Below are 26,471 nucleotides of genomic sequence, written 5' to 3'. Positions count from 1 at the left end.
AAATTTATTTTTAACAACAGAAAATTCTCTGTAAGATCTCTAAAACCTAGAACAAAGCTCATATATAACTGGTTTTTATTTGTCATATTTCAACTACCTTCAATACTTCTTTAGCTAGAATTAGACAGTGTAAGAAATGTTTCATACAAAGACCATGTTAAATATACATACAAAAATAATCTAAGAAAAGTTTCAATTTTAGATACCATTTTTTGTTTAAACCACTGTTAAGTATTCCTTATAGCGTCATGTCTTCAAATGTATGTATCTCAGTTACATTATTAACTTATGTTATTAAATAAAAAAATAAAGTAAATATATATACACATATACTTTTATATATATGAATGAATGAAATAGACAACGGTTTCAATTTATTATAATTATTTTATGGTCTTTTATTACAAAGTATTAAATTCGTCAAAGAAGCCAATAACTGGTTCAATTATGTAACATATAAAAAAATATCCTTATTAATAATACTAATATTGTATAGTTAGAAGCGTTTAATATTATTAAACGAGATTCGAGCGAATGTCTACACTATTTTATACTAATATTATATTATGTACTTTTTAAAAACAATTCCTTAGCAAAATTAAGACGATTCCTTTAAGAAAATTATCAATTAAAGAATATTAATCATAAAAAGCGTATTCTTTACAAAATATAGAGCATTTCAAACATGTATTAGGCACTTATTTTCTATTCAAAAATTACAGATATAAAATTAATTAAGCATTATACTTACCACCTTTAATATCACATATTCAAGGAATGTGTTCAGTTTATGTATAAGTATATATATATATGTTTATATATAATTAAAATATATATATTATAGTTCTTCGCGAGTTCTCATTTTAGATGCGGCGATGAAATTCTTAAAGTCCTGTCGCTTCCTGACATATGAAGCACATTTCTCCACAAGTCTTAGGAATTCTTTAACATCGAACGAGTAATTCGTGAATTTCGCGTGTGTCACTCCACCTGGTGAACGGCTCTAGAAAATAAATTATTATAAATAATTAATTTCTTTCCAACCGATCCACGGAAATACATCAAATAATATCTCAATATTAATTATACATCTTATAAAATATTCAAGTTGAATTACATGATACTTATTGTGAATTCGTTCTAGGTAAGACTAGTATTGACATTGACATGACTTTGACATTATGTTATTTTTTCTAAATTGCATTAATAAATTAAGAATCAGTTCTTTTATTTATTTTAATTATAAAATAAATATAATAGTTGCATTACCAATGAAGTTATATATGCAAAATCTTTAAAACTTTCCTTTTAATATAAGAATGATAATAATAAAAAAAAAAAACATTTTATATTACACCTTTTAAGTAAGTCATTTAAATATCAAAGTTTTATCTTTTATAAATGACATAAATGTAATTTATTTATATTAATTTTAATCAAAGTCATATTAATGACAGCCAAATAAATAAATTTGAACATATTAACAAACCTGCTCCTGTTGTACGAGCTTAGATTTGTCCTCCCAAGTGACGTACTTTAACCCCCTGAGTCTAGCTAAATCGGCATAGCAATTAGGATCTTCACAATTATATCTGTAAATAACAGAGAATGTACATTACCTGAAAATTCTTCAAATACAATGAAAAACGCGTAATTAAATTGTAATCACAAAGTCCCTTTAAAATGATTTTGATTCCGTATGAAATATTTTTGTAAGGAATTTTGAAATTCGATCTTAGCAAAATTTATAGAGAAATGATTTCACGTGGCTATTGAGTGCAGAACTAATATTAAACGAAAGCGGTATCAACTCAAAAATTAAGGCGTTATTAAAGCAACTCAAAATAATAATTGAATAATAATTGCGGTAATAAAAAAAACGTATTTAGTTTGCGTATTTACTATCAGTGGCGTGCACATCATAGATGAAAATAAGCACTGCATACCCATACAACCCATATAACAACTAAACCTATATTGTTTAATTCTTACTTACATACTTTTATTCAAACATTACGAAATACAAATGTTTACAGACATTAAAATGATATTTGATTCACGATTTGTTAAAAGTACCATCTATCGATGTAAAAACGCAACATCGGCCGCTACTAATTGCTAGCGCGGCTATGCAGCTAGAGCGGCGATATGCACAACTACTCGGTGCATATATTCCATACAAAAATTCTCAAGAACGATCTACAAATCTCGTGTTGTATAAGAAAATGTTAACATGTGTGTGTGCAAAAATCTATGCATGTGTTGTATTCGAGAAGCACTGCCACCTTCTTATCGTTTAAAATGTCGTAGAAAGTAGTTAATTGTCAAATGAAAAGTGACTCTCTCACTGGTCGCTAAACTGTTCATATATTTTTTATCGCCATTTTATTATTATTGTATATTGTCATTTGTCTTTCTAAGCGCAAGAGAATAAGTTTTAATTAGTTAATTAGTAAACATTGAATTAATTTATTAACGAATTATGGAAAATTACAGCTGTGAGCTCTGTGCTGGTGATGTTTGTTTATGAAATTAATTACGAGTAGATTTTCAATATTGTCGTTTCATAATAACATTAAAATAATTGCAAAGGGAAGATGTGAGACCAGTTGAGATTGAACTAAAAGAATGGTAATGTTATTCGTTTTAATAAAAAGTATTATGATAGTTTTAATAAGCTAGCAGGTTGTGTACACACAAATAAGTTACTTTATTTTTCTTGTTTGTTGTTTTAAAATAATATTAAGGATGTTTGAATCTCCACTGGATATTCCGATTTAAATAACTTTTATAAAGCGGTGATGAACAGATCGTAATTATTTTAAGGTACTTTCGTGGTTCAGAGGTAGTTGAGATATTCATAAAATATATATATGTTCGTTCTGATCGGACGGCTGTAACATTATGCGCGAATATTAACAATGTTTAAATGAAAGTAATATTTTCGTTCTTTATTATGTTAAAAAACTACATACTCCGGACGTTTCGATTACTTTACAGCAACCGTGATCACGGAAGACATCTCGTCTGCCCGTTAAAAATAATAAATTACGCGTGGTAATTTGAATATATTAGTTTCATTTAAATGAATACTTGCGAAAGATCTCATTATTATCAATGTTTTAGAGGAGGAAATAATTAAAATTGGTATTTCTTTTTTTCAAACATATTCTGCTTACCCTATCCCAAATCTCTGTGCACGCCACTGTATACTATATAGCAAGTATAATCATGGAAAGATACTCTAAGTTCGTCTATTCACATTCTAATAAATAAAGAGACGAAATTGCTCAGCATTCCATGGATTCACCGTGTTGGTGCCGGGTCAGTCGCCTTGCAGTGAGAGAAGCTTTAACAGAGCCTGGGACTTGCGACCCAGTTGTAGGTTAAAGGGGCCTCTGTCTAACGCGCGTAAAATTTACGACGAATCTATTAGTGAGTTCGAAGTACTTCTTGACCTTGATGGCATGGTCTTTGGGGATATTGATTTCCCAAGGAACCGTAAGCTCTATTAACACAATGCGCTTTTAAATTCTCCAATACAGAAGAATATCTGGTTTGGACGATGACGCACAAATATCCTATGGAATTTTATATTATTTCTCATGCGTATCCATCATTACAGTCCAATCAAGAGCCGCGTTAAGGATAGAGACTCACACCTATAAAAAGTACTATTTATAAAAAAAAAATTTCTTACACTTCAAACAGAGCTGCCCAATCCGGTAGAAACAAGAGGTGCGTCAGACCTGCCCCGTGCATGCCGATGAACACATCAGTATTATGAGTTATATCCAACTGCTTAGTGAATGGCACAGTTCTATCGTAAACTACCCTCTGCACGTAATAACCTTTCACTTTAAGCAAAGCTTCAACTATTTCCTGTTCGTTCAGTATAGTGCGATATGTTGTTCCTCTCGACAGTAATGTGACGCGGACTCTATCGTCAGTTCGCAAATGAAGCTTCACGTTTAAAGAATGGAGTATGTGCTTTGAGAATGAATGGAACAAACCGCTTGTTTCACAACCGTAAATCTGTGGAGTTATAAGTATAAATTCAGTATAACTTAAACTTCTTTGCCTAATCTATTGCTCTAGGTGACATAACAATTTTATTTATAGTAAATATGATTTGATGTACATTTTAACTGTAACAAAACAATTTAATTTAAGAATAATTTTCCAAAAAGTTAACGTATAATTATTAAAATTAATTATTTTATTTGACAACTAACCAACGGCGTATTATAATACAATCCAAAAATCATCCGTGGCAGGAGAGGGAACACGGCATTCTTGAAACAAACAGTTTTCCCTCTAAACTCTTTCAAGTCCCATATTGGGTTTGATGTGAATGCTTTGAAAGCATCTTTGAATGCGGAGTCGTAGGTAAACGTCTCCCAAACAAGTATGTGGTTGTCCCTGCTGAATGTCGAAGGATGTGTGGAGTTCACATGGAGTGACGCGTACAAGTTGAAGAAGTCACAGAAGTGGTGGTACATATTGACAGCTGTAAATATTAAACAAAAACATATCTATATATGGTATATTATTTTTGAATAAATACAAAATATACAGCAATAACATAAACTTGGCTTTCAACTAATAGTCTATGCTTTATACTAAAGGAATTAATCATGATAATGATCAGACAATTTGTTTCACATTTAGTAACAAGTTATATATTTTATCATCATTTTGGCGTCACATTTCCTCAATGTGAGACACAGGCCTAAAAATCTTTTCGCTTTCTCAAGTCGATCTACACTAGCTAAAAGTCCCGAGTTTTCGCTACCAAATAATAATCAGTCCACAATATTCAGAGTCAAAATATACTCCTATTTGCGAGATAATATCTTCCTTTAAGCATCTTTCACCCTCATCAGTCTTTAGTCTTACAATCTGTGTTGAAAATCTATCCTATGCTTATTCAAAATCTTTGATTATCAAGTTTTAGGGTTGAAATAATAATATTAGTAGCTAATTACATTACATTGCATTTTGAGTCGTCTTGATTTCATTATTACTTCATGCTTAACACTCGCCTTATAAGCTTTTGGACTAGCCAATGTGGAACACACTACAAAATTACACATTAATGTTTTTTGTTAAGCTACTTTAAGAGGCATGTAAATATTACTTATTTATATATTATAAATAATTTCTGTTATGACAGAGTTGCTCGTGAACCATCGACACTGATCTTGTGAACGCTCGTGAACCATCGAAGCTAACTTATATACTTAAGGATAATAAATACTTAGTAGTTGACTAAGTTCTATGTCGAAGTTGGATCATTTATCCTAAGTAAACGAAAATATGTGTCGATAACACCATAAGCAGTACCATAGATAAAACGGAAAAGATACAATAAAAGAAGATTCTTCTTGTCTATGTCTACATTCAAGACACAAAAGACATGGCTGTATAAGCTTCGTTCTCTTTACCTGTCCTGACCGGGACAAATTTAAAGAAAAAAAAATCTATGTCTACCCTGAAATCTAACCGTGATGGCCACCTATTACGTTATCATACGACTGATTGTAACTTTGGCTCTAGTCTGCATATAATCCTTTCATGTATCCTTATTACAAGACTTATAACAACAGGTTAAACATTCTTATCTTCTGTATAATCTACCATAATTTATGAAGTTGGTATATAAACGTTTTGAAATCAAAGTTAATAAATTATTTCAGGCTGTCTGAACACCGAGACCTATGTATAGCATTGCGATAGTATCTTTAGAAATAAAGAATGTCTCAAAATGCTGATTTTTTTTATAATTAAATCTATAACAAACAAATAACATAATTTTCTAAATTCTACAAGTTTTTTTTTATAATATGGCCTTCGTGCGAAGACGAACTTTTATGTTTACCAATCGATATTGTGCCCAAATGTCATTCAGACATACATTCACTCAGAAGCGTAGACACCAAGTTAGACATCACATTTTATAAGTTGCCATCATTTATAAGCATGTCATAAATACTATATACATTATATGTGCTACAAACTTACTGGCATCTAATTTCATTATATATGTTGGCTTGTCAATAGTTATATCGCACATTCCATCAGGTATGGGCCTTCCTGGAGTCTTAACAAAATTGACAAACTCTGGAGCCCAAGACTGCAAGGCACTCATATGTTCTGCTTCGTTTTTCAGTCTCATAGAATGAAATTTACAATAACCACCTGAAATGTAAAAAAAATTGTTATGGTAACATTTTTTTATAACATTGAATTATATATAATACGACATAATTTAATACGACAGTTCAAACTAAATGAGTTTTATACTACAAAGAATATGAATATTGTATATCATTTTTTCAACTATTACTCTTATTGAATTGAACTCACAAAACTGTGCTTAAATTCTATTAATTTGATTTGGATTGAACACTAATAACCCAGCAGTTTTAACTTAAGAATTCTAATTGGTAAGACATATTACCCACCCCATATGATATTTACCCCTCATAAGTCTTTCTAAAATTATATTATTTCTATTTAAATAAATTAAATTTGTCTTATGATATCAACATCAAATATATGTTTGCTTCAAGGTAACACATGCAATAAACACGAGATGTTTATGGATATCTAAATTGTTTAAGACTTAGCAGTGCCCAGAATATATGCAAGGTCAAAAGCAAATTTTTTTATTCTGTTGTGTGTTCTTGAGTATATCAACCAATAATGATTAGAATTAGAAATCATAGGATAAAATACTCATCAGTACAAGGACGATTGAAAGCTGCAACTTTCAGAATATTTGGTTCCAGTTTTAGCATGTTGTCATATCAACAATCATTATTTTTTTGTTGGACCTAAATTTTAATTTATGTAGTGGCTAAACATTGCTTAATGTTAAAACATGAGTACACATATTCTTAAGTATATATATGAACAACTTGACAAAGAAGTTCACGATTTTTTTTTATGAATTTTATTCAATAAGACATGAAATAATTCGTTTCTGTTCTTAGGTAGAAAACTACACTCAGAAAAAATTCATTCGTGAGCTTGAGGCCCATAGCCTACGCTAGTCTTGGCACTGCTGAATAATGTCTACTGTACATACAATAAAATGCATTAATAAAACTGTCTCCGTATGATTTAATTGTGACATTGCATATTTAAAAATACATATATGTTTGTCTGTTGTATTGCTAACCTATTTCTCCTGGACCAAGAATATCCATCTTATATCTGAGATTATCACCTCTACCAACTAAACTGGTGAAATTTAGAAGGAGGTTACGACCTCTGCAGAATCTGGAAAAAGAAATATTTACATCAATATAACAATTAGATATTCTTCACAATATTTAAATAATCAGTCCAAATATGTTTTTTCCCCCTATATTGAAAAACAAAAGTAGACAAGAAAAAGAAAATGATTAAAGTACTTTTGGTTGAAAATATCAATATAATGATATCAACAAATGTGTTCAACCTTTATATTAAATTAAGCATTTTTCTTAAAAAAATAATTTTTACAAACAGCTTTCTGATGTGACTTAAAAATATTCCACATAAATTTTGCATCCTCTTATATTTTTAAATATGTTAAATTCCTACACATGCCATAAATATACAAAATTAATAAATAGAAATGAATATCTACACTGTTAAAAGTTAATAATATTATAAAAAAATATATATAAGTAAAATAAAAAATCACTACCCAAAGTCTTTATTCCTTTATATATTTAAAATATATTCAAGAAAAAATAGGCATACCTTAAGTACTTTGAGCATTCTAAGGAACTATCATAAGGGTATGTTGCTTCACACATAACCATTAAATCCTGAATTTGTTCCTTGACATAACCTGAAATAGTATTACAATTTAAAATGTATATATTATTAGCAAATCGATTTATTATTTCTAAATAAATAATATATTTACCAAAGTCTGCCTGAGTATAAAATGTATCAATTTGAGCTTGTTTAGTTTTGACCCAACCTCGATGATCACCGGGACATTTGGGTCTTACATGATATGAGCTATTTGGAGAACAGTTGTTTTCATAACCCCAACAAACTTTACTGTTAGTCAAAGATTTATATGGACAATTTATACTTTCCTTACAAGCATTGGCCAAGTCAGGAAATTGGTTAAAAAGGTACGGAATGTGTTCTGGAGGTAAATTTAAGTCATTTAATGTTGCCGAAAGAATATCGCCAATGTATAGGAAAAGTAAAAATATTAAACACTTCATAGTACTACCAAATTTATAATAGAAATACATCTTTGATATGATATTTGTTAATTGTCATATTTTAATACACGTAACGTTTTACAAACACTTTCACAAGTTTTCATAACGAAAGTTAGTGCTTCGTCAAAAGCCTAAACTTTCATACTAAATGTGACAATTTGCTTTGACAGCAACAACAGCTGATTTTAAATATAATAGATAGGAAGATATAGTTAGGTATTCGATTTGGACTTTTGCATGGCACGAAATAATTGTCTATAAACAGATATGAACTTCGCCTTTCCTGAATATTTTTATAATATTGTTCTCTTGGCTCGTTAGTTATAATTATTTATAATTAGTGATATATTGATATTTTTTGGAATGTATGATAATTTAAACTGTTTGCAAAATATACAAAGCATTGCTCCTAATTTCGAATTAAACGTAAATTAAAATTTCTATATTATTTTTTACCAAATTATTTGTAATTTTAAATGATAACCTCGTATTCTTTAATATGATTATTGCGGAATAACAAGGAAATGGAAAACAAATTACTGATATAGAAGGCAAAATCTAATTAAAAGAAGGTGTATAAAAATAATAAATATTGATTTAAATGGTTGTAAATCCATTTAATTACGTAACTTTAAACGGTCTTCATGTATGACCAGAAAATATGTTTTATCTGTGAATTGTTATTTTGTTTCGTCCTTCGGCAGATGTCACTAATCACTATCCGTTTCGCGCCTTTTCCGGAAATAAATCCGGCGGGGGTTTCTGGTTTTGAGTACACGTGAACAGCGTCACCCAATCAGCTGGTAAATTCTGAGACCGGTGCTGCACTGTCAATGTTTTCTTTGCGTGCTTGTTTTGTAGTTAATTACTATATTTACTATTTTATATTAAAGTGTTTTTAGTGAAATACTGGTCGAGTCTTGTTTATTATAGGTGTTTTATTTTGAAGAGGATTAGCGATTACAATTCTGACCTTCAAAGTTATCCTAAATATTGTCGCCATTTTGACCATGCTAGATAAAATTAAATAGTTTATTTTTATTTGTTCATCCTTAGAAATTCCCTAGTGAGATATGTAAATGGATACCCAATCGCGAAAAGGTCTACGACAATGTCCCAGAATACTAGTATAGTAAATTTCCTAATTCACGACGCTAATGGTTAGTAGTGACGCTAGATTGATTCTCATTTAGTATTTATTTTGGTTTTTCCTTTATTAATCTTAAATTCAAGTTATGGTTACTGGGCGTTCTATTTATAAGCTTTATTTCAATGCTCTACGATCGGCCAGATGTGTTTACTCCATTTCATTTTTTTAAACATATAACTAGTTGCTTTATAATTTTTAATTCTCTTTATTATAAACGCAGTTTTAACAACCACAAACTCTGTTTTAGGACAGCCCCAAATGGTTAAAGTAGTTCAAAATACAAATACCCAACCCATTGCTCAGTTAAAATTAAAACAAAATCCTGTGAAGGTTTTTAAATTATCTTCCTCAGTTGAAGGAAATACTCAGGTATGTTTTCAATATTTTAACTAAATAACATTATGTGCCCACTTGCCCTCACAGGTCTGGATTGTTCATAAATATAGTTCAACATAAAATTTTGTATTTATGTTCACTATTCATTCTTTATATGTTGACTTTCCCCCACTAGTATTTTAAATAAATACATAATAATAATACATAATAAAATATTAGAAAAAAATGAAATATAATGCTCAATAATACAGTGAACTCCCTTTTATGTTTGAATCATAAATTCTTCTGTTGATTAATAAACTTGTAACTATGCTATGTCACCTTATATAGCTTATTGTAGGTAATCTTTATAAATATAACTCTAAAACAATTAAAATTCAGATTATATCAATTTTCAGCCTCCTGTTCTGCAACCAATTCAGGTTACAGGCATCAAATGTGCTTCAAGTAAGCTTCATTTTTATGTGTAAACATATAGTTTACAAACTATTTTTATGAATCTTTAACACCTAAGAGCTTTAAGTTCACAATTAGAAAGATTATTTGTCTGCCATTACTAGTACAGTTCATATAATAAGAATAGAAGATCCACTAGCTTATCACTTCTTATGAAAGCCTATGGTTTATTAATTATAAATAAATGTGAAATATGTTATAAAACATGTGGTGTGATTGCTTTTAGTCCCTTATATCTTTAAAATCAGTTAATCACTTTAAACTACTATTGATGCAAAACTTCCTCTTCAATTCACACAGATTTAACTTTCTACTTCTCTCTACTTGTATGATAATTTTCACCTCAAGAGGATCAACTTTTTGTACAGCCTACATTCAACCTTCTAAATGTGTCATATGGTTTTCAGAATTGGTACAAGTACCTGTTGATACTTTAGCAAGGTTGCAAAGAATTAAATCTGAACCTGAATCAAGTGTGAATATTGAAAATAATGTAAGTCTCCCCTAAAGGATAAAAAGTTGTTAATGTGCATTCCTTATAATATGTATTCGAGTTGTTCTATAAATAAATTTCACTGATTGAAGTGAGCTGAGAGTAGACCTTGTTTATGTTTCTTGAATTATTGTGTAAATAACCTTAAATTTTTAGATTGAGAATCAAAGGCAGTTAGGTGAGGTTAATGTTATACAATCCATACCACCAGAACTGGTGCCTATAGTAACAAAATCTGAGCCTGAGGATACTGTAGAGGGACACAAAGAGAGGTTCACATCTAGTAATTCTATAATGTCTCATGCTTCACGGAGAAGACATGATTCTGACAATGATCCACCTGCAGAATAGTAAGTGAAACTTATGCCATCCCTTAGCAAGTTATAGTTTACTTAGAATTATAAAACTAGAATTTAATGTAAGAATGTCACCCATATATGTTATTGAGGGACATATATATGTAAGATATGAAGCCTTCAACTTCTTGATCATAATGAGAGACTTTCAATATTTTTGTTTCAAGTAAATCATAGAAGTTACTTCAGGCTTCTTAATTTAAAATGTAGATTTATCTTGAGAATGTATTGGGGTAAAAATTGTGAAATTATTCTTTCTTCCTATTAAATTTAATATCAATTTTGTGTTTTTGTATTAGTGGATGATGACTCACGCTACAATGTCATAAACTTAATTTTACTTAAGTTATACTAAATTTTACTGGAGCTAATCTAATCCAGGATAGAAATCATGTATTTCATATCCTTCCTTAAGGATCTCTTTTGAATTGAGATCTTTTACTGAAAAGGACTGTTTGTTACATGCAATATAAAATGATATTTATTAAACACATGTCCATGGTGTTCCTATCTGTTATTACACCTTTGAGTTAATTTTAATTCAGGATTAACAGATATTTAAGAGTCTACCATTTTTAAATTTCTTTCGTCTATTTAAATTCCTTGACATTATTTGATATCATCGCGTGACGTTACAATGAAGAATCGTTATAATTGGTTTCCTTCCTAAACCTCGTGTAGCAGAACTGTAGTGTTGCACTCCAGTTTCTTTGACCCTTTGTCCAATTAAGAGTCATAACTTCTATGATACCGACTTCCGTCCGATAGTCCAGCCCTAATAGAACTGCTGTATTTGAAAAGTTTTAAGCATAGCTTGTGTTGCTTTAAAAATTAAAATACGTTCCATTTTTAAGTTTGAGCTATCGTTGATTCTCGACCTTGAACCGCCATGAAGGCCCTTACTTCTTTCGGCTGGAGTTCCTAATACCCGTCTTATTTGTTCTATTTTAGATTACTAGCGGCGTATAATACCATTTTCTTACTTATACTCGTTGAAATATTTTGAAATTCTTTTGGATCGTTCTAAAAACTACTATACATTCAGTTGTATCTCTAAATTAGTTTTGGGAACTGCCTTCTTTTTCATTTTCTTATATTTATGAGAATTATTGAAAACAAATATAAATCATTGGCTTTGTAATGTAAATGATCATTATGCTTAGTTTAAGTGGGTCAGTGACTGTATGTATAAATTAACTATCTTTTGCTGAGATAAAAAAAAAAGTGAAATCTATTCAGTTTTATAGGATTTAGTAAGTAGAGGCTAGATGTAAATAATACTTATTTTTTTGGCGTATCTTCACTTTTCAATACTTGCAATGTTTTTAAAATTTATTAATTCTGTTTTTAAATATATACTTTATATTATTTCAGCACGACGAAAAGACGTAAGCATGCAGATAAAGTGGGCAAAGGTCTTAGGCATTTTTCAATGAAAGTATGTGAAAAAGTAAGAAACAAAGGATTTACTTCATACAATGAAGTGGCTGATGAATTAGTTTTAGAATTTGCAGCAGGAATGCACGGTTCAGCTGATAGCCAAGTATGTATTCTTATCTATAAAAGTTCTGTTTATGATAGAAATAGTACAAAATAATATGTATATTTTACTTTAACTAATTTCAAACTTTAAAATAACATATAACAGAGTACCGATGCATTTTTCTTACCATTTTTATCTTCTTATACCTAAATAATTGTTAAATAATTTTACTAAACAAAGTATTAAAATACGTTAATGTGAGCGATATCGTTAATATATTCAATATTTCCGGTCATGAGATAAGAAAACATGCTTAGTTTAAATGTAACTCAGAAAATCTTACCCTTACAGCAATACGATCAAAAGAATATTAGGAGAAGAGTATATGACGCGCTCAATGTACTAATGGCCATGAATATTATATCAAAGGAGAAAAAAGAAATTCGATGGTTAGGGCTTCCAACTAACTCGGTGCAGGAATGTTCGGCTCTTGAAAAAGAAAAACAAACTAAAGTGGAGCAAATACAGAAGAAAACACAGCAATTACAAGAACTTATATTACAGGTAACAAAATCTGAATACATTGTGTTATAATAGTTCCAACTTATTCCCAGATAATTTTGTTTTGATCTTTGTAAATCAACACCATTTAAGACTTGTGAGAACCAATTTTTAGATAACAATATTGCACTATCTGTCAAACATTACACAGATGAGACGAATTGGTTCATTGACCTTTCATAATTTGTACTAGTTACTTTTAATTATTAAGTCACTAGAAATTGGTAGGGTCATATCAAGGGCACTGATGTTCTTGACAATGTATTTAACCTTGTCTGAGTTGTGATAGCTGTCCAATTCACTTTTGGAATGTCCAATAATAGCAGACTATAACAAGTTTTGGATTTTAAATAAATAAAAAAAATTATAAAAATACCTTGTAAATGTAGACACATGGCTAGCATCTCTTATTAGTCTGGCATGTTATGGTCATGAAGAAAAACATGACTTCATCCTTAAATATAATAGTTGTAAAATGTCTTTTGAAAACTTGAACCTCTGCTTTTTCAGTTTTATTCAGAACTTGAGAATTTTCAGGACTTCTTTATTACTTACAGGAGTATTTGATTTAAAATCTTGTTGGTATAACATTTTATAATATCCGTGACTCATCCGTGAGTCCGTCCGCATGAACATCAGAGTTGTTTTCTGCTATTACGGCCATTGAACCCGAATTGCACTTCATGGTTCCACCCGTTTAGGATCGGGATTGTGACCGGGATTTGAATAAAATTGAAAAAAATCTATTACCACTGAACCCAAACTGCACTTCATAAGTTCTACCTGTGTAGTTTCGGGGTTGGGATTATATTTTATAAGCTGATTATTTGAATTATGGGTAGATATCACGACACAAAAATATGGTGTGGAATTTAACAGGAGTCATTTCGGGATTGATAAAAAAACTAGCCTATGTCCTTGTCCTGGGTTCGGTCTATCACTACCAAAATTCATCAAAATAATTTCAGCTGTTTAGGCCTGAAAACGTAACAGACAGGGTAACTTTCGCATTTATAATATTAGTAGGGACTAGGGATTAATGTGAGTTTTTAAGACACTAACTTACTTTAGCTTATTGTGGCCATATAACTGTCTATAGAATGTAAGAATCCTAATACAAGCCTTAACAACTATTTAAATTAGCTACATTAAATTTAATTATACTAAATGATACTGATTTCATTGGTTTTGAGAGAGCAGTTCTTACCACTAGACAGGGTTTTCTGCTTCCAGATACTTAGTTCCTTATGCAGTCAAGACTTATGCCTTTTTAGTGACCAGCAATTGCTCTATGCTTTGAAATGTTTCAGCAAATTCATATTTTTTAGGTCACCATAAGATAAATAGATTTAGAAATAATGCAAGCTTAAAGTTGATATTATAAAATACTTTAAAAAATAACACAGCATCATTTTGAGTCAGATTTTTTTTTACAGAACCCTCTCTCTGATGGGTCTACAACAAGTCATATCAAATTTGTAAAATATTCTATATATTTAGAAGGAGAAGTGATGTAAATTTTAGATTGAAAGATAATTTTATATCAGAAACTAATAACCAATTTTGTTTTTTTCAGCATATATCATTCAAAAGTTTAATAGAAAGAAATAAAGAAGCTGAAAATAAAGGTATAAAACCTTCACCATCCTCAGCAATCCACCTGCCATTTATAGTTGTAAATACAAGTGACAAAGCACTGATTGATTGTAGCATCTCTAATGATAAGTGAGTGCTATGAAAAATATAGTTTTTTTTTTAAATAATGAACAAAATATTTATCAACTTTTTTTTAAATGGTATATGTTTATAATAATATGTTTTCAGGACGGAGTATATGTTTAATTTTAATAAGAGATTTCAAATTCATGATGACATTGATATTTTAAAAAGAATGGGACTTCTTTATGGTAAGTATTGACAGTACTACTTGTTAAAGCTTATGGTACTTATTTATACTAAACAATGTAATCATTTGTGTATTACAGGATTAGACAAGGGAGAGTGTACAGAGGAAGAAATCGAAAAAGTCAAAAGTATGGTACCAAAATCTTTAGAAAGTTATGTAGAACGTAAGTTGAAAATATATATTTTTTTAATTAACTTTAAGTATCAATAAATGTATATAGATAATCGTCATTTGTATACACAATATTTTAACATGCATTTTTGTGTCCACAGATATGTGTATAATTTTTTATACACAAATCTGCCAATGGACCAATTTTTAGCATCTTTTGATAACTTAAAGTAAAGAAAATATTATGTAATGTTATACATATTAAGTTAGGCGGAGCTTAGCTGATTTTCCACTCAGATATGAATAATATTTTTTTCATTAAACCTTGTCACTAGCGACTTTTTTCATGAAATCTTACCTTAAAAGTGCAAAAAAATAGACTATTATTTCATGAATATCTATAATTTTCTAGAAGCTATAATTTTAATAAAGTAATAAGAAAAATAAGTCTAGTTTTTTGAACCATTCAAAGTAGAACAGATTGATAACAATTTACAAAATAAACTAATTGGTTGATATTAATAATTGTTATAGTTGAGGTACTCCATTTCTTTTTGGTAATGATTGATGTCACATGTAATCATATCAAAAATGAATGTATTATTATATAATGAGCTTTGTGAATATAATGTATTTATGTAATTCTGAAAACAAAGGTAAATGTAATTATGTTTTGTCAAAGTTCTACTGTTATAATATTTTAGTTAGTTAGAATGCTGTTTAATTAAGTTCTATTGTTCAGTGTTGGTATTCGGCACATTGCATATATTATTTATAAATACTAATTTAAACTAAGTAATCAATTAATTGCAACCCATTTTATATTGTCATTGTCAGGCTAAAGTTGTATTATTTTCATTGTGAGTTTATTCTTATTCTTAATATATAAACAAGCTTCATTATAATTTTACAGAAATGGGTAGGGGAACGAGTAATGCTCTTGCTGATATCCTTGACGATGAAGATGTAGATGAACTTGGTGCCGATGAAGAGGCATTAGAGGGTGAAGCAGAAGGAGAGGAGCAAGAAGATGGTAATGATTATAGTGAAGACAGCAGTGATGTGGATGTCTAGCAACAATCATCTCTAGTAATTGTAATATCAATTTTTAATATTAGAAATGAGGTTTACGGCTTCATAGTTGACACAAAGTTGTGTCACTCCTGTATAATACATTAAATGTAATATTTTGTGTCATCAGTAAGCATTCTAGTAGATAGGGCTCTGAAATTATGTGTATTTTTTTTTTTCAGCTCAAGCTCACGTTTTATAAATTTATCTTCTGATATTTCTGAAATTATTAGTTCTTATGAAAATATACTTTTCAAATGTTGAACAACTTGTGACTTTGAAAATATATGTATATATATTTTTTGTTCATAATATTCACAATATTTATAAAATAGAATATGTTTCGGCTGATGACACAGTTTGAATATAAATAATTAAAGTATGTTGTAGCTGAAGTTTTTTTTTATTAAATATTATTTGCTACATATGTTTATTGTTAGTATTTGACCTATGTTATATGGTAATATTTTATTTGTTTTCGCATATTATTAGTTGATGACAAAATTGAAGTGATTCATTAAAGTACTTTTTAATAAAACATGATCTCATGAATGAAGTATTTCCCTGAAAACTTATTATTTGATAAAATTACTAGGAAAAAAAAATGCACAAGATAAAATGACTTATGTATATCTAAATTTAAAAACTCGAGTCCATTTTTAGCAAATCTATAATTTATATTTTAGATTTGGAATTTGTTTAAAAGATTGAAATAAAATAGATTTTAATTATTGAAGTATATTTTTAATCCATTACCTCTCCATATAGTCAGGCCACATATCTACCAGAGATGTATTTGGTGTTTGAAAGCAGCTATATTTTAAATCCTGGATTAAAAAACACTATACAATTTAATGACTATGAACCGTAAACTAGATTTAATATAACTTAACTAATTATAAAACAGTACAATGAGAATCTTTGCTTTAATCCTAGGCTTACTTTAAATCTTCATCATCAAACAAATCTTCAAAATCTGAAAGAAGAGAATATTTTTAACAAATTAATACATTTATAAATATATTCAATTACATTAACATCGAATAAAAGTAAAGTAATACTACCATTAAAAAAATCAACATGAACAGCTTTTTCGTTAGCAGCCAAATCTATCAATAAGTTGGAAGGACCGCCAGCCTGCAATATAAGACAGTTCTGTTGTAAAGTGACTAGAAACATTCTTGTATTACTGATAAGTTTTTTATAATAATTTCTTTCTATTTCGAGTGAGTTCGTTTGTGAGCTCGTAATATTTATTGAACTTGATGGTATGGTCTTTAGGGATGTTGGTTTTCTAAGGAACCGTAAGCTCTATTATCACAACGCGCTGTACAATTCGCGAATACGTAAATATGTCTGGTCTGGAGGACGACGCACAAATATCCTCTGGGATTTTGTATTGTTTCTCATACGTATCCATCATTATAGTACAATCCGGAGCCGCTTTAAGGTTAGAGTAAGGCTTGACGTTTGATTTTGTAGCCCTACTGCCTTCTCTCACAAAACCTACTGATTGCTCATTTTTGGCTATTTCCCTTTGCGCTGTGGCTACCGAAAGATATTGTATTACGAGTATTGACTGCTATCCAGGAGTACCTTACATCCCACCAGCAAATGCTTAGCAGTTCCAACTGCTTTCTCACAGATATAGCAAGTTTTTTCGGTACCTTTACCCCATCTTACTAAATTACTCTGATCTGGGAGAGTCATTTAGAACGCATTGAGATAAAATTTTAGCAATGACGGCGACCGATAATGAATTAAGGTGCGCCATTTTAGTGCTAATGGGTTGTAAAATTCTCCTATGGCTCACCACACTTTCTGCATCTCTAAACTAATTGCAGCATGGATCTTATATTTATCATTCTCCTCTTGCTGAATAAAAGACTTCAATATATCTTGGGCCTTCTTGCTTGATCCTAACCCTACTCTATTACTTTGTGCTCCTATCATAAACTGCATATAGAATTGAAGTCCAGACTTTGGGGCATCTTTGTCTTTTCGGAAATATGTAACAACTTCATCATGGGATTTCCCCAGGATACATCTCTTGGAAACTCTTAGGTGTTTATAGAGCTCTGATGGCCTTTAAAGCCAAATTAATATTAATTAAATAAATATAAACAAATTATCACGTAAAACTTATCAGTAAAATAATTTATTTAAATGAAACTTTATTTGAAATGAATCGCGAAACACTACCATAATAAAAACGTGTAAAATAAAAAGGATAAAGTTAATTCCTCATAAAGAAAGTTGGTGATTACAATTATGTGTTTAAAATCCTAATTAACTGAAATAAACGAGTCATGTCCCTTTTCATACTTTCGGTATGGACAATATCAAATTCTATATATGCGAACAAACGGAAGTTATGGGCATCAATTAGACCTAATAAGGGTGTTTATTGTCAAGAGTAGTTTAAGAGACGAAGTTCCCAGTATTTTGTAACGTTGAGATCGCTACTGTTAATAACTAACACATACTTCTTCTAAATCCATGTAAGGTCCAGCTCCTTCGGGAAACATTTCATCGGCAGCTACCGTTGGTTTCATTTTTGTCACAAAATTTTATAGAGTACGAGCAAAAATAACAAACTATTACTAACTAAATTTAATTCAGTTGTAACAAAAACAGTGCGTTCCTCCAACTACATTAAAGATGTTTATGTCAATGTGACAATCTGTTTATGAACAGATTATATCTTCAGTTTTAAAATCACAAAAAAAAAACGTAAATGCATTTTTTTTTAAATAATCGTGCTTGCATTTCAAAATATACTAAATGTTTTTGTACTAAAAAATAATAGTTTTACTTAAAAATTAAAAAACGAATGATGTGGATCTGTATTGAATTTGATTGATAACAAGAAGAAGCTCAATAGTTTTAAAGAAAAATTACTGAAATTATCATAGTTATATACCTTGATGATAAAATAGACATTATGATTATGATTTAAGTGATTTGCAAAAAAATGATGAGTTTAAAAAATATTGTTGTATGTTTACGAACGCCATTACATTAAATGTGGACCTACGGATTGAATATGTCAAAACTGAAGAGAAGTTGAACGATAAATAATAAAATAATTAAAATTAATCTTATGTATTTTACGAAATGACGTATATATAATTTATTTTTAAATTGTTATCAATTAAAATTACTCTTGTGAAAATGCTGTCCTATGAAAATAAGGTTATACTTGCTCCTATGGTTCGTATTGGCACCTTACCCATGCGTCTGTTAGCTCTACGCTTTGGTGCAGATATAGTGTATTCTGAAGAATTGATTGACTGGAAATTTTTACGTTCTAAACGCAGGTATAATGGTATGTTTTGTAACTAACCCTTCAAAACGTTATGTACATGAATATAGTTTACGTGTTTAAAATATATGCCTAATTATGATAATCTTTGGGACTACTTACGTATGATACTCGTTGTGCCTACCTATGCTAATAATGGTAATTTGTGTTTATCTGCCTTTGTTACTAATTATTTTTATAACGCATTTACAGAGATCCTACATACAGTTGATTTTGTTGATCAAACGGATGGGACCATAGTTTTTCGTGCAAGTGAGGAAGAAAAAGAAAAAGTTGTTCTCCAGCTTGGCACATGCAGTCCTGATAGGGCTTTGAAGGTTGCTAAACTAGTGTTAGTATCAAATTATATTGTAGTATTTTTTTTTTAATTAATTGGCATATTTGATTTTGTATTAAGAGTTACATTTATACTTTAGTGAAAAAGATGTAGCAGCTATCGACATCAATATGGGCTGCCCAAAAGAATTTTCAATCAAAGGAGGAATGGGAGTAGCATTGATGCAAAATTTAGATAAAGCATGCTGTATATTGAAAACTTTGGTTGAAAATCTATCAATACCTGTAACATGCAAAATAAGGATTTTAGATACAAAAGAGAAGACACTTGAAGTGGTTCAAAAATTAGCACAAACAGGTATTAAAGCTATTGCTATTCATGGCAGGACCAGAGACGAAAGACCTCAGCATGCAGTACACCATGACATTATAAAATATGTATCTCAAAACATATCTATACCTGTTATAGCTAAGTAAGTGATTGGGCATTTAACAGTGCTGTCTATAAAAAATAAATTTTAATAAATCAAAACAAGTTAATCTAAGTTATAATTCATAAACACTTTGTTTACTTATAAATTATATTACTAATGTTCTCTTAAAATTTCAGCGGTGGTTCCAAAGAAATAGAAAAATATGCTGATATATTGAAGTTTAAGGAAATGACTGGTTGTAAGAGTGTAATGATAGCCCGAGCTGCAGAATGGAATTGTTCAATATTCAGGAAGGAAGGAATGTTAGATATGGACCAAGTCATTAGGGAATACCTTAAACTTGCAGTACAATTTGACAATTCACCATCAAATACAAAGTACTGTGTACAAAACATACTAAGAGAATTACAAGACACACCCAGGGGTAGAAAATTTTTAGATTGCCAAACATTAGAACAAATATGGTTAGTGTATAATATGTAAATGATTTGAAATAATCTTTCATTGTTTTATATTTAACAATTAGTTTTGTTTTAGTGAAATTTGGGACTTAGGTGATTATTGTAGAAACAAACAAAGTGAATACCAGAAATTGGGTATTCAAGGAAGGTGGCAAGTTTGTCCAGATGAGTTAGAGCCTCCAAACAAGAAGGCAAAGTGTGGAGATATTAATTTGAACGATGTTTTCCAGATGAAGGTCTGCCATATTTTATTTTTGTTTTTTTTTTTACCCTTATTCAATATTTATAATTTATATTTTATTCAGGTCTGCTTCATTCGGGCGAACTACAATGATCTTAATTTACCAAAATCCCAATTACATGCTTGGGTTGGTAAAAATGGTTACAAAGTACCAACATATGAAACACATCAAGTTGAGAAATTATTTCGTTCAATATTAACACTAAACGGGAAGAAATATACATCAACATTTTGGGAAAAGAATAAAAAGTTTGCAGAACAAGGGGCAGCTTTAGTGGCTTTGTATCATTTAGGATTAATAACAGAAGAAGAGTTAATAAAGCTTGGAAGTATAATCAAATAAGTGAAATTAAAAAAGCTATTTATTTCAATAACATTAATTTAATTTTAATTACCATAATGTATAACTCTACTGTTGATTCTTCATATTTTCTATGTTCCTAACAAGTTCTTTATTCAAATGTTCCAGTTTGTTATTTAATTTGTTTTGTCTTATTAAATCCTTTTGTAGGTGATTGCAGTTCAAAAAACATTTATAGGTGTCATGTAGTATGTCATCGCTGTTTGCAATTTTTAATTTTTCATTCAAATTTACATTTGATACTGAAATATCTTCCAATACGTTTTGAATGGTCGGTAGGACGGGTATGGTATATTTGTGAGAATCCATCACTTACGAGTTTCGCTCTTGTATTTCACTGAGGTCTTGTAATATATATTTTTTTAAGATCAATGTGATACGATTGCTGTTAACTTATGCATCAATAATTCTAATTTCATTTACATACAATCTTCGTATTTATTCTTACAGATTTTATTCAACTTTTTAATTATTATTTTTATCTGGATTAAAATATCCACGTAACATTCCACCAGTGTCACAAAGCACGGCGAAAATTCGAAGAAGTTGGACGATTTTACGGTTAAATCAATATGTTTCGGTCTTTAATTTTGACAACTCCAATGTGTATCTAAAACAACATAAATAGCTGTATTCATGTCATATATCACAACTTTTTCATTTCAATATGTCATATAAACAGAACTCGAATAATAAAATAATTTTAATTTAATCTAATACAATTAAATTATGGATCAAACATTAACAACAGCCAATATTTAATAGAGTAGAAATTTTATAAAAGCAAACATTGAACACAAAGTCTCAAAGAAGCCTAAGACTAATGTAAGTTTACGGTATACATATTTTAAAATATATTACCAATGGAAAAGATCAAGACTCGTTTTGGAACATTTTTACGATTTGGAATTAAATGACACATTCATTGGCCAGTTAAGTGTTCTCAATCATGTATAAAGTTGCTTTATTATTAGTCTGAATCAAGGCCAGGGACAATACTGGACTGTGCAATAAATAAAAATCTTTCCAAATTGAGTAAGATCTTCCCCACAACCTAGACAATATCAAGTAAGTGCTTTCAAAACCTCTTCAAACTTTTGTCATATCATACATATTTAAGATACATTTGTCTTTTAAAATCACCGCTTAAGATAAAACGGCATGTTCTAGTTGCCCAAACTACAGGTCTGAAGGAATTTCGTTAATTTTATTAATGGATGCTATACAACCTTAAATATACACAAACGTTATTTAAAAAAAAGGAGCATAGAAAAACAATTCACTTTCTTTTAGCAAATTCATAAACAGATGGAAGATATCTCTTAAATTTCTTCAATATCATATCTCAAGATAGCAAGGCATTCAAAATTTAGGGATCGAATCATTTAATGCTTTTCATTTACTAGTTTTTTTTTTTTAAGTTTTCATGGTCACGAAATTTAATATGCAAGTGCTGGAAACAGACACTGATGACATATAAGAAAAAAATGATTTTGGAGGTGATGCATTATATAAGAATAGGGATGTGAATGAAAAATAGTTTAATATTATCTAAGTGTTTAACACTCGAAAGATTAGGAGACTGTGTACATGGAATTAAGGAAAATATACCTTAGGTTATTTTAGTACAGAATTTTTGAGATAGATTAATGATCTCTTGGGATATGATTACTCTGATGAAAAAATTATCCAGTTATACTAAGTGCTAGCCTATAGCACAGTCCTTATTTCTAACCAGTAAGCTGTTTAAAAAACCTCTAAAATACCTAATATTTAATAAATTTGGCCTGCAATTTGGGTCAATCTAATTAATTTTGATGTTACTAGTTCAATCAATTTACTTTTGGTTGAATCATTAAATCTTGTAGAAACTTTTACTACTAGAATGAAAGGTATATGAGACTTTTACAAATTGCTCTATTGATGTCTCAATAGTCACGAAATTATTAATATATGGACAATATTGTATTTTGAAATTAACAACTTAAGATTGTTTATTAAAACATCGTGTTTTTCCATAAATAAAGATATTCTTATGTCATCTAACAATTTTAATTCCGACTTAGGTTAAATTCTGATTTCAACTCATTTTGTTTACATAAAAGGTTACCTGAATATGGTCTCCATGAAAGGTTATAATTAACATATAAAATAGGTAAGAAGACAGTGGAATATAGGAGTTTATTGAGAAGGTCTAATGATTGTTTCTTAAGTAAATTATATTCTAGGGTATGAGAATGAAGATAGCAAAGAAAGAAGAAAATTATAATAAACCATCAAGATCCAGCGGCACACCCTGGTAGTATATGACAAGGATCCCAATATAAGTATTAATAGTAACAGTATTAGAAAAGTCCATAAGCGATAAATGATATACTTACTACTGAATTGTAAGGGGGGGTCTACAACACAACAGACCTTATCACCTTTTTACCCTAAGTTTTAAGCATCCCACGACCTTTTTTGCCAGTCAGGGAAAGGACGAAGCCCTGAGAAGTGTTTTAACTTTTATTATAACAACTAAGAATTGATAAATTGCTGTAACAAACAGTAACTGTCATAAACGTCTCAAAATGTTGACAGTTTAGTTTTTTTTTGTAAATGTTTTTACGGCTCTGGATACCAGTCCTTTTGAGCAGTTTAGTTTTATTTACAACAATGTTACTATAAAGATATTAATATCTATTAAGAATATACCATAATATCAAATGAAATTCTAAAACAATTCCCTAAAGTAAAATATAGAAAACAAGTAAAATATTTCTTAACATGTGAAATAATGTGAAATGCATAATTCAAAAAAGATATAAAAAAGTATTGAAAATATATTTTTTTCTGTTTCGATAACTAGCTCTTAATAATTTACATCTTGTTAGACTAATTATAAAAGTAATTGTTAATAATAAATAAATAAGAGTTTCAATATTAAAATACTTTTAGAATATTCTACGTTTGGCTATTTAAATATATGCGTATTTTTCCTAAAATAGTTTAAGTTTCTGAAAGTGGAAACACTAAATCATAGACAACCAATATTTTATTCAATTATGTTAATGCTTTGGATTCATGGTATTGGTTTCAAATAATCTCATAAGTCCAGGTTTTAAAAACACTCACTGACATAGTTTTAATAAGCAAAAGGTTTTTAACGGTAATAACGTTATATATTTTATTTCTCTGACATTTCGTATGTGATAGTATTATTGAAAATTAAAAAAATCTAATACGATTTTTGTTTTTGGGATATACTATGAGAATTTTATGGACTTACTATAAGAAAATGTAAGCAAAAATTCATTCTTATATCTGTAGTTCTAATAAGAAAACTAAGTCATAATATTATATTGAAATAAAAGCTGTTAATACCCAAATAAAAAATGAGAGAAATGAAAAATGATTTTTTAATATAAATGAGAATCAATATTAAAAATATTTCGGGATTTAACTTACAGTAAAAACCCCTTTTTAATTGTTATAAAATTACAATTCGTAATTCATTTTTTCTCTGAGATATATCAAAATCGTAGTTTAATTGTTTGTGATGTATACCTAAAACCTTTTGAAACAGTTGTTGCAATATATCTGACTAAAAAGTAAAAATCGTTTTATAGTTTTCAGAAGCCTTTTTTTTAAGATGATCTATTCATTTCGCACTTAAATAAATTTAATAGTTTAAGGACATGGGTTTTTGGGAATTATGAGAACTTCTTGTCATCCGGATGACTATAAATGTAAACCTACAAATATTCAATAATAAAAAGATTTGAATAGTATTTGTTGATATGAATTGATTGTAAATTAGTTTTCTTTACAATTTAAAATAAAATAAGATTATTTTCTTTTATACGATACAAATTGAAAAATATGCAAACTATTTTAAATTTATCATATTTTATTTAACCCTTAATAAGATATTTGTTTAATTTCAGTAAAGACAAAATTCGGAAAAGTTTACGAGAGAATCTACTTAATTGTTCATATTTATATTATTAGTTACCTAATTGATTAAGCAATGGATAAAAGAGACATGAATTATAACTACTTACGTAGAAGCCCGCATATAACGATAAATTATAATAGTAAGAAATTTACGGAGCGTCGTATCGAGAATAAAACAATAGGTTTAAACTATAATTATAGGTATCACATTAGGTAAAGGTTTTATAAAATTACTTTTTTTTCAATAATGGAAAATGTGTTAAAATTTATTTAAATACCCGTATTAATCAATATACAATACAAACATAAAATAAGAATCGTTTTAACAATTCTTCGCAAGTAAGTACACTTTATATTTATAGTATAAATATCAAAAAAAGTGTACCTGAACAAAATTTATAATGATTTAACTTTTTTGCGGCGTTCAAGCGCTTGGATTAGCATTTTTTTCTGTTCTATTTCAGAACTCAGTTAAGTAGAAATTACTGAATGAATTGACAAAGGTTACGTTTGATTAATTTTTGGAGATGTGGAAATTGACGATAATATCCAAAAATATGTATGAAAGCTTTCATAGTTATAGATTAATTTTCTATAGTATGTAGTCGTAGTCAACTCTGCTTTACATTGCCATAAAGTTGATGGAAATTCTCTTAACCAATACGTCAATTCTAAAATTTATTCAGTCTAAAATATAATCGCGAATCCATAAATTGTTGCCTCGAGTAATGGTTGTTCATTAATTAAAAGAAAAAAGAATGTTAACTACGATTATACTATTTCCTTTGATTTTACTATATATACAAAATATTTATCTAAAATGCTATAAAAGTTAATACCTATAGTACCTAGAAAATTGATTGAACAAAATATATATTTTTTAAACAGTTTTAAACTACGGCGTCTTAAGAAGGTTACATGGAAATGTTTTCTTAAGATTGTTACTTATTTAATGGCTTTTTATAAATTGCAAGACGAAAATAATAATCAGTGTCATTTAGGCCCTTTATTATAAAAAAATTAATGTAAAAGTTGTGCCATTTACAACATTACGATTCTCTGATAAGTTCAATCATAAGGAAAAGTTTTGGAAATTAAATTAATATAGTGAGTTAGAAGGATAAAATGTCTTTGAGTGAAATAAACGTATTTAAACAAAATATGTCGAAGTTTTTCATTATAATATATTAAAGTTAAGCCTGAGTAAGTGGGAACACTCTTTTAATATGAATATTTACCAGATCATCTTTATTTATCTCCCTAATACATACTTC

The 26,471-nt window shown here is 29.2% G+C and overlaps 4 protein-coding genes and 1 long non-coding RNA gene across 9 annotated transcripts; 2 read left to right on the top strand and 3 right to left on the bottom strand.

The window, feature by feature from the left end:
- Positions 1–400: 400 nt before the first annotated feature.
- Positions 401–8,390, bottom strand: LOC116779869 (EGF domain-specific O-linked N-acetylglucosamine transferase). Its single transcript, XM_032674373.2, has 8 exons — positions 7,925–8,390; positions 7,756–7,846; positions 7,187–7,287; positions 6,025–6,201; positions 4,236–4,510; positions 3,701–4,035; positions 1,490–1,592; positions 401–1,003 (listed from the first exon to the last, which is right to left on the bottom strand). Exons 1-8 carry the CDS (start codon positions 8,265–8,267, stop codon positions 839–841), a joined length of 1,590 nt encoding a protein of 529 aa, XP_032530264.2. The 5' UTR covers positions 8,268–8,390; the 3' UTR covers positions 401–838.
- Positions 8,391–8,943: 553 nt separating this feature from the next.
- LOC116779779 (transcription factor Dp-1) lies at positions 8,944–16,896 on the top strand. Of its 5 annotated transcripts, XM_061520838.1 has the most exons (12): positions 8,944–9,040; positions 9,294–9,397; positions 9,635–9,756; positions 10,122–10,170; positions 10,587–10,672; positions 10,829–11,022; positions 12,403–12,571; positions 12,863–13,075; positions 14,649–14,797; positions 14,897–14,979; positions 15,058–15,141; positions 16,003–16,896. In XM_061520838.1, exons 2-12 carry the CDS (start codon positions 9,349–9,351, stop codon positions 16,161–16,163), a joined length of 1,359 nt encoding a protein of 452 aa, XP_061376822.1. In that variant the 5' UTR covers positions 8,944–9,040; positions 9,294–9,348; the 3' UTR covers positions 16,164–16,896. The 5 variants fall into 5 exon arrangements, with proteins under 5 accessions (XP_061376822.1, XP_061376834.1, XP_061376830.1 ...); XM_061520850.1 differs by lacking the exon at positions 9,294–9,397 and having other exon boundaries at positions 8,971–9,040; XM_061520846.1 differs by lacking the exon at positions 8,944–9,040 and having other exon boundaries at positions 9,063–9,397; positions 9,640–9,756.
- LOC116765317 (COP9 signalosome complex subunit 9) lies at positions 16,883–18,840 on the bottom strand. The gene is made up of 3 exons (XM_032654765.2): positions 18,647–18,840; positions 17,225–17,297; positions 16,883–17,136 (listed from the first exon to the last, which is right to left on the bottom strand). Exons 1-3 carry the CDS (start codon positions 18,713–18,715, stop codon positions 17,099–17,101), a joined length of 180 nt encoding a protein of 59 aa, XP_032510656.1. The 5' UTR covers positions 18,716–18,840; the 3' UTR covers positions 16,883–17,098.
- A 355-nt stretch (positions 18,841–19,195) lies between these two features.
- On the top strand, positions 19,196–21,271 carry LOC116779794 (tRNA-dihydrouridine(20) synthase [NAD(P)+]-like). The gene is made up of 6 exons (XM_032674242.2): positions 19,196–19,488; positions 19,678–19,816; positions 19,902–20,234; positions 20,372–20,659; positions 20,733–20,892; positions 20,962–21,271. Exons 1-6 carry the CDS (start codon positions 19,335–19,337, stop codon positions 21,238–21,240), a joined length of 1,353 nt encoding a protein of 450 aa, XP_032530133.2. The 5' UTR covers positions 19,196–19,334; the 3' UTR covers positions 21,241–21,271.
- LOC133319015 (uncharacterized) lies at positions 21,246–23,937 on the bottom strand. Its single transcript, XR_009752723.1, has 2 exons — positions 23,640–23,937; positions 21,246–21,868 (listed from the first exon to the last, which is right to left on the bottom strand). It is a non-coding gene; the product is annotated as an uncharacterized LOC133319015 (long non-coding RNA).
- Between the last annotated feature and the right edge of the window lie 2,534 nt (positions 23,938–26,471).

The sequence above is a fragment of the Danaus plexippus genome, chromosome 2 (genome assembly GCF_018135715.1).
Source record: "Danaus plexippus chromosome 2, MEX_DaPlex, whole genome shotgun sequence".
NCBI classification, from domain to species: domain Eukaryota; kingdom Metazoa; phylum Arthropoda; class Insecta; order Lepidoptera; family Nymphalidae; genus Danaus; species Danaus plexippus.
Note: the sequence above shows the minus strand (reverse complement) of the source record. Positions and strands in the feature narration are given on the sequence as shown.

What these genes read in the sequence shown, in the direction of transcription:
- LOC116779869 (XM_032674373.2), bottom strand. Translation starts at nt 8,267, where the DNA reads ATGTATTTCTATTATAAATTTGGTAGTACTATGAAGTGTTTAATATTT. An exon ending in TCTTGGTCCAGGAGAAATAG is followed by an intron (nt 6,202 to 7,186) that starts GTTAGCAATACA and finishes TTTACATTTCAG; the next exon opens with GTGGTTATTGTAAATTTCAT. An exon ending in TGGGCAGCTCTGTTTGAAGT is followed by an intron (nt 1,593 to 3,700) that starts GTAAGAAATTTT and finishes TGTTATTTACAG; the next exon opens with ATATAATTGTGAAGATCCTA.
- LOC116779779 (XM_061520838.1), top strand. Translation starts at nt 9,349, where the DNA reads ATGTCCCAGAATACTAGTATAGTAAATTTCCTAATTCACGACGCTAAT. An exon ending in CCTAATTCACGACGCTAATG is followed by an intron (nt 9,398 to 9,634) that starts GTTAGTAGTGAC and finishes ACTCTGTTTTAG; the next exon opens with GACAGCCCCAAATGGTTAAA. An exon ending in AAGAATGGGACTTCTTTATG is followed by an intron (nt 14,980 to 15,057) that starts GTAAGTATTGAC and finishes TGTGTATTACAG; the next exon opens with GATTAGACAAGGGAGAGTGT.
- LOC116765317 (XM_032654765.2), bottom strand. Translation starts at nt 18,715, where the DNA reads ATGAAACCAACGGTAGCTGCCGATGAAATGTTTCCCGAAGGAGCTGGA. An exon ending in CTTACATGGATTTAGAAGAA is followed by an intron (nt 17,298 to 18,646) that starts GTATGTGTTAGT and finishes CTTATATTGCAG; the next exon opens with GCTGGCGGTCCTTCCAACTT. An exon ending in TCATGTTGATTTTTTTAATG is followed by an intron (nt 17,137 to 17,224) that starts GTAGTATTACTT and finishes CTCTTCTTTCAG; the next exon opens with ATTTTGAAGATTTGTTTGAT.
- LOC116779794 (XM_032674242.2), top strand. Translation starts at nt 19,335, where the DNA reads ATGCTGTCCTATGAAAATAAGGTTATACTTGCTCCTATGGTTCGTATT. An exon ending in TTCTAAACGCAGGTATAATG is followed by an intron (nt 19,489 to 19,677) that starts GTATGTTTTGTA and finishes ACGCATTTACAG; the next exon opens with AGATCCTACATACAGTTGAT. An exon ending in TTGAAGGTTGCTAAACTAGT is followed by an intron (nt 19,817 to 19,901) that starts GTTAGTATCAAA and finishes TTTATACTTTAG; the next exon opens with TGAAAAAGATGTAGCAGCTA.